This window comes from Nannospalax galili, unplaced genomic scaffold (assembly GCF_000622305.1).
Source record: "Nannospalax galili isolate Female #2095 unplaced genomic scaffold, S.galili_v1.0 scaffold1623, whole genome shotgun sequence".
Lineage (NCBI taxonomy): Eukaryota > Metazoa > Chordata > Mammalia > Rodentia > Spalacidae > Nannospalax > Nannospalax galili.
The window spans coordinates 469,351-479,828 of NW_008349082.1; the positions used below are offsets into that span (position 1 = coordinate 469,351).

Here is a 10,478-nt window from a genome sequence, read left to right on the forward strand (position 1 = left end):
TTTTTTCCCTATTTTTGGGGTTTTTTTTTTTTTTTTTTTTTTTTTTTTTCCTTTTCTCTTTCTGAGTTAGGATCTTGCTATGTGACCTGGGCTTGCTGGGTACTCAATATGTAGCCTAGGCTGGCCTTGAATTTGGAATCCTCTTGCCTCAGCCACCCCAGTGCTGAGTTTATAGGCATGTGTCACCATCCTGGGGTTTCATGGTTTCATGCTCAGTCTTTGCCATTGAGACATTTCTCTGGATTCAGTGAGGACATGACAACCAACTCTGGTCCTCCTCTCTGAGCTGAATAAACCTAAGAACGCAGAGGGACTTACATAAGGTCTCCCAGCCTCCAGACTGCCCGGGCATGGAGACATGGACAAGGGAAATGGCAGCCAGGCTAGGGTGACAGAGGCACTGGGATGCAGGGAAGGAAGCCCTCTGTTCCTACGGAGGCACCACTTTCAGGACAGGCTCAAGGAAGCTGAAGAGTAGCTGGGCAGGGTGATCCCAGTGTGGGACATGGCTGGGGTTGAGTGTTAGGAGCAGAGGCTTTGTGGATGGAGATGGAGATGAGGCATTGATTTGGACTTTTTTTTAGCTCTTTCACCTTGTTTTATTATTGAGCATTTTCTCCATGCCAGACACTGTTCTAAGCATTGAGGACACAGGATTTGACCAGGCAGGGATGCTCCCTGGCCTTCAGTTTATAGGATAGTCTGCTAGGCAGATAACTCATAGATATACCAAGTAGCATGTGATCCAGCTGGTGGCAAGTGCTCTGCAGAAGCGCAAATTCAGGGATGGGGTCAATAAACTGTGTGTCCTGGTGGGCCTGGGAGAGTACCCGCCGAGGTTCTGGGGCTGAGGGATTCCCACAGGGAGCTGGGGGAGTCCTTAATACGGTGCCAGCAGATGAGCAGGTGCACCGAGTAGGTTTTCATGAAAACTGGAGGTTAGGGAATGGAGGCAGAGCTGACATCCTCAGGCCAGGGCTGGGGTGGAAGTAGAAGCCCAAAGATGGGGTGTCTCTGAATCCACAGGAGACCTTGGCCTGGGATGCCTCCTGTCACTATCTGCAGAGCCTTTGGCACCCAGCATCACGTGCATATCCGCCCCTTCTAGTGCCCATCATGGTCTTCCAGGCAATGGGTGTCACCTCCACTTGAGAGATGAGGTTTCAGATACCTGCAGTGGGTGTTGCCAGGAGTACAGTGCAGCCCATGTCTTCACACAGTGCTGGACTTGAGGGGTGGTGCCTACTGCACCAGTCAGGCAGTTCCAAGATCCACCTGGCTGGCTAGGTAGGTGAGGGAGTCACTGTCCTGGGGCCTGAGGTGGACAGGAACAGGCTAGGCCAGGCTTCAAGTCTTTTCCCTGAGGCCGGGAGGTTGTTAGGGTGTGGTTAGGACCCGAAGGAGGGGTGCACTGCTGCTCTGACTGCTGAGTCACTAGCAGGGTGGGGCTGGCCCCAGGCTCTTCCCATTTGGGCCCCAGTTTTTGAAAAATGGGGATGACTTACCTTTAAGAAGCAGGGTGGTCCCTTCTGACCTGACTGAGGAAGGGGCTTGCTGTCCTGGCCCCTGAATACCCATGACACAGACCCTGTCTGCTGCCCTCATTTGGAGACAAGTGCTTGAGTATGTGAGAGGGTAGGGGTCCCTGAGTGTGGATCAGGCCATGTACTGGTGTGACCTCCAGTTCTCAGGACAGCCATTGAAGTCAGGTGATGCCCCCCCGCCCCATTGTGCAATTGTAGAATAAACGGCAAGGGAAAGGAAGTCAAATGGTTAGAGAGGCAGGACCAGAACCAGCTGAAACTTGGACTGTTCCCTGTGTTTACAGAGTGCCTGCTGGGGCCTCTGCTCTCCCTGAGCTGTCACTCTGGTGGGAGGAAAAGCCAAGTCAAGAGGCTTCAAATGGGGGCAGGAGCAAAGGCCTGCGTGTACATGTGCTGTGGTGACCACAGGGTGGCAAGGAGGCCATGTGTGTGGGATGGAGAGATGGGAGACACTGTTACAAGGAGAGGGTGTGCAATAGGACTTTGCCGTGTAGCTCTGCCTGGCCTGAACTTGCTGTGGAGACAAGATTGGCCTTGAACTTGTAGAGCTCCTCCTGCCTCTGCTTCCCGAGTGTTGGGATTATAGATGTGAGCCATTGAGTCTGACACTGTTTAATTTCTTCTCTTTTTTTGTGGTGGGGAGTGGCATTTTTGAGGCAGGGTCTCATGTAGCCCAAACTGGCTTGGAACTTGCTGTGCTGCAGAGGCTAGATTAGAATTTGTGATGTAACTAAGGCTGACTCAAACTCCTGATCTTCCTGTCTACATCTCTCAAGTGCCAGGATAATAGGCATGTGCCACTATGCCCAATTTCCAACTTTTTCTATGAAAAATAGTCTGCAGCAGATGGACTGACCTACCAGCCCCCAGTTACCCATCCCTTGGCCTCAGCAGTGGTCCACTGTGGCTGATATTATCTCGTGAACTGGCTCATTTTGCAGCTGCTTCAATTACCTCCAGTTGTTCATGGATAGAAGCTCCAATGTGTACTTCCTCCTTTCTTTTTTTAAGTTTGGGGACTTTGAGTGGGGGGTAGAGGGGTTGGGGGTCGGGGAGTAGGGTAGCACACTGTAGCTCAGGCTGGCCTGGAACTCACTGTATAGCCCAGGCTGGACTTGAACTCATGGCAACCTTTCTGCCTCAGCCTTCCAAGTGCTGGGATTACAGTGTGCCCAGCACTCTGGGCTGTTTGGGTTTTCTTCCTAAGTGGTGGTTTCTGCCATCAGGAGGCAGTGGTTATGTTTCTCTGAAGTTTGGTGGCAGCTTCTAGTGCCTTGTTCTTACTTAGTTCAGTAGGGGGTAAAGAAGTCTACATTGACAAGAGGCAAGAAGACTGGCGTGAGGCTGGCACAGAGTCAGGAAGCTGGGGAGTGATTCCCAGTATGGTCTCCAGGAGAGCAGCAGCTAACCCTGCTGTGGTGTGGCAAAATGGTGGTTGATGTTTCCAACAAGCCACTCAGGCAGGAAGCTCTCCTCCAACTCTATAAGAATGCAAATCCTTTGTGTCCCCCGCCCAGGAATTCCTTTACCTAGGGGCTGTCAGACTCCAGACCTGGAGCCTGCTCCCTTTGTCACCCCGCTACTCAACTGGGAAGTCCCTCCCACTTCTGTGTCTCAATTCTGCCCCAGAAGAGAAGCCCCTGGGGTGAGCTGGGAGCAGAAGGTGGTAGGCTCACCTGAGTGCGGGAAGCAAGGGCAGCTCTCCTTTCTAGGGAGGCAGAGCCCCTGAGGTGGCAGCGTTTCCCCCCTGCTGCCGAGGTGGACATGTTCACCTAGCGCTAGCTGGCTGGAGTGCTGTGTCCTCATCCCGTTTTTCCCCTCTCTGCCATTCCTGGACCAGTCCATCCACTTCTCCCTGTGCCCATTGCTTCTATCCTGAGCAGCTGTTTGCCGCCTTGTCTCTGTTCCTGCCACTTCTGCCCCTTGGCTGTAGTCATCGGTGAATCAGGTGGTCCTGTCCTCACATGCCAGGCATGCTCAGACTCAGTCCTCATCGTCGCCCCTGCAGGGGAGCCCACTGAGGTGAAGAGGGGTATGGTCACCTCCAGACATCCCCAGATGAGCCCAGCCCCCAGCCCTGTTATCTGGTGTCTTCTGTACATTTTGTTTCAGATGCCATTTCCTAGGGAGGAGCTCTGATCTTTTTTATCTAAACTAGAATTCTAAACTAGTATCATTTTCTCTCCTGGCCCTTGGGGTGTCTTCTAATTACGCATTTATAAATGCTTGTGTGAGAGGCAGAGAACAGGGTGGGACAGTCGAGAGCTTGGCTTTAGACAGGGCTGGGCACTGCAGATAGAAGCCTGTATGGGCTAGGTGACTCAGCTTTTGTGCCTCAGTTTCCCCATCCGCAAAGAGGAAGCAGCAGCATCGCCTCATAAAGTTGCGAAATGATCAGAAGGTTCCGAGGACGTGGCATGTGCAGTGCTGTGGCAGCTTGTGGTAGAGTGCACACGTGTCCCCTGATGCTGTCTTGGCACAGGGTTAAGGAGAGGCTGAGGAGCGCAGGGGAGGAGCTGCGGCAGGAGTCGCTCATCTTCCTCTCACTGTTGAGCCTCCTGTCCTTCCTTCCTGTGCTGTGATCTGATCCACAGGGGGACTGTGACTGCTGGAGGATTTCCTCATCTCTAAATGGTGGTGTGAAAGGCCCTGAGGACTAGATGGGCAAAGATGGGACAAGCCCCCAAGGGGAGGGCCTGGCATGGGAGGAGTGCTGATGGTGGGCAGCTGGTCCCCCATGCCACCTGTGACAGGCCCTCCTTCATCCTGTGTGTCTTGTACTTAGTTAAACACCTGTTGAGTGTGAGCGGTTAACAAGGACCCTATGAGTGTATCCTGACCCTGTGCTCCCTCCATTCCATGTGGCAGGGAACTCTGGGTAGATGTGTGGTTTCCACATGAAGCCAGTAACATACGCTGAGGAGGAGCAGGGAGAGGAGTGGATGGGCAGGAAGTGGGTCCCTTATACTTGCTTTGGTGGGTGAGTGGGGTGTTGTAGGCAGAGGAGGTGGACAGACCATTTTGTGAGGGATTGAGGCTTGTGTTGGGAGTACTTGTGGCAGCTAGGAAGAAGGGAATGGGAGGATGTAGCAGCAATTGGGGGAGTTGAGGAAGGAGATTGACTTAGGGATGCAGTCCAGAGGTGAGGTCCTAGGCAGGGACCTTGGGTAGACATGTTGGTTTCAAAATCACAGTTCTGTTTCTGTGGCCTGCATGCTGTGGGCCCTGAGTCAGGTACTAGTATCAGTTGTCTTATTTAATTCTCATGACCACCATGCAGCGGGACCTCTTGTTTGTTTGTGTTTTTCAGATGGGGAAACGGGCTCAGAGAGGTGAGGTCACCTGCCCAAGGCCCCAGCTAGAGCATGGCAGAGCTGGGACTCACCTCCAGGTCTGTGGGACTCCTCTAGCTGGCTCTGCCTCTACTGCTGCCCAGCCATGTGTGGCCTTGGGCAGGCTCTGTTCCTCCCACTCCCCTGATCCCCCATCCATTGTTGGGGAGGGTGTGGCCAGACTGTGAGGGTGTGGCTGGAGGCTTACAGGAGTCAAGGATGGAGGCCCAGAGGGCTTGTCTGAACTTTAGGATGGAGGTAGCTGGACTTAAGGACCAAGAGAGGGCCTGGGGAGTGAGGCTGGGCAGGCTTCCCTGGGCCTTTAGTGGAGAGGGTGGGGTACCCCTCAAGGCAGAAAGAGGAAGGGTTTGGGGTGGGAAGAGGAAGTAAGTGGGGTAAGAAGTCATCTGAGGGTGCCTGGGACCTGCCTTCTAGTTTCTGCTCTCTGCTGATACTGCTGTGAAAGGTGACGGGAGCCCACAGCATAAGATTTGTCTTCCCAGAGCTTCGGTTTCCTGTTGGGCTGAAGGTGGTCCCTCTGCCCAGGGCTACATTCCCAGTGTCAGTCACTTGGCACATCACAGGTGTTGGCTGCTGCCGTTCTAGGAGTACCCACTGGGCAGTGGGCGTGGCAATGGCCTGTTCCTGTTGGTCTACTGTTCTCTTTTATCTTAACAACTCCTCCAGGCAGGGATTGTGTCCTGGTTTAGGCAGGGACCTGTGTTTGCAGAGGTTGTAGTTTGCCTGGGTTACAACAGCAGTGCCCAAAGGTCCTCACTGGAATCATTTCTATCCACCAAGAAGCCTGCTGTCTGGATCTAGGAGGTTAAAAGATGTCTGCCAGGCACTGTTGCTGCCTGGTCTGTGACCTTGGGCTAGTTACTTCCTTTCCTTTGGCCTTTACTTCCTCATCTGTAAGTGGGGTGGGAATAGAGTCTGCCTCACAGTGTCATTTGTGCGTTGTGTTCTGGACCCCAGGTGCCCTGCCGATGTCAGTGCTCTGAAAGTGTTGGCTGCGGCTCTTAGCAGTGCATAGCTAGCTGGTCCTCACACAGCCTTACGATGGGTGTATAGAGGCAGTACTGTTACAGCTATACTTCCCAGTGGGGATATAGACGTCCCAAGGGAAAGGTGACAAGCCCAGGCTCACACTTGCAGGGATAGCCTCCGAAGCTGTGTTTCTTCCCTGTGCAGAGCTGCCACCTCCTTTGGACAGAGTGTAAGTGACAGAAATCACCTCACGGTTTAGCGAAAGTGGGAACTGAGGGGACCTGACAATTTGACCACATAATAAACTCAGGGACCTCTTCCTTTGACATTCTGGGCCTTCATTCTCTTCTCCAGTGACCCAGTGGCCCCCGGCTTGCCCTACAACCTTACCTTCTGTGGAAAGAACACTCGGCCCTCAGCAGAGCCTCTCCTGGGCCTGTTGAGGCCCCTTGCCCCCTGGAACTTGCTGGGAGGATGGGCTGTGGTTGATCTGGGATAGGCTAGTCCCTTAGCTTATGCACCGCACCTTTTCCTTCACAAATACAAATGCTGAGCACTTACTGTGTACCCAGGGTATACACCGAAGCAAAACAGACAGAGGTCCCTGCTGGGCTCCTGTTTCGGGAAGACAGCTGGTTACAGCTGATGGAATGAATTAGAAGGCAACAAAGACCTTGGGAACTCCAAGCTGGGTATGGGGACTTGGAGGTCCTGAGGGGAGTCAGGGGTGGCAAGGTAGACCTATAGGAGATCTGGTCTGAGTGGTCCTCATTGGGAAGGAGGCACTTGAGCAAAGGCCTGTAGGAAAGGGGAGCAAGTTCTGTGGAGATTTGGGGAACTCGCATCTCTGGCTGGGGAGAGGCTGGAGCCTGCCTGGTGATTTGGGGAGCAGCAAAAGGTGGAGGGGCTGGAGAGGGGACATGGCATCTGAGAGGTTACAGACCTGGCCTCAGGAGTGGGTGTCAGGACTTCCTTGGGTATGGCTGCGGGAAAGAGGGCGGGGCAGAGGCTGAACTGCAGCTCCTACTGATGAGTCCCCTCCTTTCCTCACAGACATTCGGCTCAGGGTTCGAGCAGAGTACTGTGAGCATGGACCAGCCTTGGAGCAGGGCGTAGCATCCCGGAGACCCCAGGCACTGGCCCGGCAGCTAGACGTGTTTGGACAAGCCACTGCCGTGCTGCGATCAAGGGACCTGGGCTCTGTGGTGTGCGACATCAAATTCTCAGAGCTCTCCTACCTGGATGCCTTCTGGGGTGACTACCTGAGTGGCGCCCTGCTGCAGGCCCTGCGGGGTGTGTTCCTGACGGAGGCCCTTCGGGAGGCTGTGGGCCGGGAGGCTGTCCGCCTGCTGGTCAGTGTGGACGAGGCTGACTATGAGGCTGGTCGGCGCCGCCTGTTGCTGATGGAAGAAGAAGGGGGGCGGCGTGGAACCGAGGCCTCCTGATCTTGGATCTGGCAGACTGACCCTGCTTCTGAGTCTCTAGACCACCTTCTTCCCTGGAAGACATCGTCTTTGCCCCTAGAGGACTGTCACTTCAGCAGCTCTATGGACTGCAGCAGGACGGCGGCCTCTTGACAAGCAGCTCCTACAGGATGTGGGCTTTGAGGCCTCAACCACTTGCAGCTCAGTTTCCTTCCCAAACTCCCCCACTCCCAGATGGGTTTCCTCAGCCTTGGGGGCCCAGGCTTGCAGACCCCCAAGGGGGGATGTATAGCTACACTCACCAAAGCCGGGTGCACATCATGTCTTTCATCCTGGGCTGACACTGGCTGGCCCCACACACTTTAGCCTAAGGGCTTCTCTCTCAGGATCTCCGATTTTACTGTCCCTATCTGGGCTTCAGCCACAACAGTGTGCTCTGGTACCGTGGGGCTTGCTCACCTTACCACACATCCAACTGACCAGGGTCCTGCCTGGCATCCACACAGACGTCCAGCTCTCACCACCTTCCCCTGCTCTCTAGAACTAGGTACAGACTTGCCCTTGGAGCCTCAACCTAGCGTGTCACACGTGGGTTTTTTGGCAACATCAGTTCAAGGTCTGCTGTCATCCATGGGTCTAGGACCAGAACTAGACATCATCTTGTGATCAGAAGGCAAAGACTTGGGGCTGATGGGAAAACGTTTTACAAATGGCACCAATAAATCTGCCCTGGAAAGGGGCATAGGTGGGCATCCAGGCTCTCGACTCTTTGTTGATGGCTGGGTAAGGAAGGAGTGTCCCTGGCCCAAGTTATAGGGGCTGGAGGGTGAATAGGGTGTCAGCTCATCTACAGCCAGCTACCACAGGCATCTCTGTTCTCTGGGCCTCATTCTCTTCGACCATCAAAGAAGGAAATGGCCTCAGAGTCATCAACTCCCAACCTTGTTCATGATGTGCTTTGTTCCTGTTTATCTTTGGAGGAGACCCTAGGGTTTTTAACTAGTTCATTAAGGGGCAGAGCCCTGAAATGGAACCTGGAAAGGACAGGCAGCCAGGGCTTCTCCACCTGGAATTCCTTTCCACATGCTCCCACCCCTCCCATCTCGTAACCTGGGTTTCTGTTCTTCCTCCTTCTGAGGCTAAACCACTTCTTGCTGCTTTGTAGTTGTAGGGGAGGTTGTGAGTGCTTGCCTTTGTGCCCCTCCGAAGCAGAGGCTCAAGAGCTCGGGTTTCTTACATAACATCCAGGCCTTCTATCCCTAGGAGGAAGGGAGCAAGGACTTAAGAGTTGGAGTAGAGTGGGTAGAGACTTCCAAGGGCTAGCCATCCCTGGGAAAAGGATGCACCTGCTCACACCTTGGAACCCTTCCTGGACCCTTGACCGTTGGTGTGTAGGGATTAAGTGGCAAGCCTAGGAGTTATGCCAAGGGGTCAAGGCTGGTCTAGCCAGCCTTGTGTGATCTCAGACTGTCTCCAGAAAGGAGCAGAGTTCTAGAACTAGATGCCTACTCAATCTACTTAATGTTCAGTGACTCTGTGTGGGTTTTACCCCCACTTTAGGACATGGGCTCAGCAAAGGGAAGTGACTGGATGAAGGATACACACCGGAATGTGAAGTATTTTCTGTCTGTTGCAGGCAGTTAGGTTGGACTGGGTGAGGCTGGCTCCCGCCCTTCTCTCAAGGTGGGAACTGGCTGACCTGAGAAGAGCATAGGTCTTAACCACAGCCTAGGATCTGAGGCTCTTCCTCTGCTTGGATTTTGAAAGTGCCTGGAATGGGAGCTGTTGCCTAGGTCTGGATCCCTCTGAATTCCAGGATGCACCTCTGTCAACCCACTGCTGGTCTCCTGAGCTACAGGCTCTGGCTTCTGCTGGCGTATGTTTCCAGCTTTGCTCACTGCTTTAGTCCCCCTGCACACTCTTGGAAACCTGTGGCTGGCACCATCTGCCTGGGCACTGGAAGAAAGCCTAACGCAGGCTGAGGCAAGGAACCCACACAGGCGCTGTGTATGCCAGAAAGTCTGTGGTGTCGGGAAAATGAGGCAATGCCTCAGTGCCTTGTGCCTCATGAAACCCGAAGCACATGCTCCATGGTGCTCTCCTGGGCTTGACAGAGAATGTGGGATGCCATAGATAACTGATGGACCCTGGAGACCCAGAAATGGGTTAGACCAGGACTGTGGGGACACCCCAGCAGATAAAGAACTTAGAAGTTTAGAGAGAATTTTGTGGGCCAGAGTGTGGACTGGATTCCACCAAAGTAGACTGTGGGAGCTTGAGGAAGGTGGCCCATCATGCCACAGATGAGCAGAGACCAGCCCACTCTTGGAGGAGTTCCAGAAGGATCCAGCTGGGGGCCAGAATAGCACTTTCCCAAGGCCTTAGAGAACATTCCTGAATGAGATGTAAAGAGACAGATGGAGGAGGAGAAGGTAAGTGGAAAGGCCGCCTGCACCCTCATTTGGTCTGCCTGGTATTCTCCGTGGAGATTCAGGAACTCAGACAGACATGGCCTCCGGCAATGCTAATAGGAGGCAGGTCCAGTGTTCCTGGAGCTTGGCAGCAAGTGTCTTGTGACTGCCCCTCCCCCCCACCACTTGCCAAGCCTTAGTTGGGTTAGACTGTAGACCCTGAGGAGATTCCAACTTGGGCAGGCTCTAGGGAGATCTTGTTCTAGTGATTAGCAGACTGGGTCCCAGTGGGTCACAGGCCAGAGTGACCAGGGCCATGATTGGCCAGTTGGAATAACCTGGAGAAGCCCCAAGGACAGTGACTGGAGGGACACAGTCCATTAACACCACCAGGCCGAATGAGATACAAGACCATTAACCTTGGGAGGTGGAAGCAGGGGGATCAAGAGTTCAAGGTTAACATAGCAAGTTCAACATAGCAAATTTGAGGCCAGCTATGTGAGACCCTGCCTTAAAAACCAAAAATGGAGCTGGGCATGGTGGCGCACGCCTTTAATCCCAGCACTCGAGAGGCAGAGGCAGGCAGCTCTCTGTGAGTCTTTTGGTCTTTTTGAGATAGGGTCTCCCTGTAGCCCCAGCTGGCCTGGAACTCACTATGTAGACCAGGCTGGCCTTGAACTCACAGAGATCTGCCTGCCTCTGCCCTCCGAGCGCTAGGATTAAAGGCGTGCACCACCACGCCCAGCTATTATTTTTATTATATATATATGAATGTAT

The 10,478-nt window shown here is 53.7% G+C and overlaps 1 protein-coding gene across 4 annotated transcripts in view; it reads left to right on the plus strand.

Annotated features, from left to right (window-relative positions):
• Positions 1-8,047, plus strand: part of Dedd2 (death effector domain containing 2) — a 15,811-nt gene extending 7,764 nt beyond the window's left edge. For all 4 annotated transcript variants that reach the window (XM_008846433.3, XM_017801453.2, XM_008846431.3 and 1 more), the window contains one exon: positions 6,920-8,047. In XM_008846433.3, the coding sequence (XP_008844655.1) occupies positions 6,920-7,311 (392 nt within the window). In that variant the 3' untranslated portion in view covers positions 7,312-8,047. The remainder of the gene's footprint in view (positions 1-6,919) is intronic.
• Positions 8,048-10,478: the final 2,431 nt, after the last annotated feature.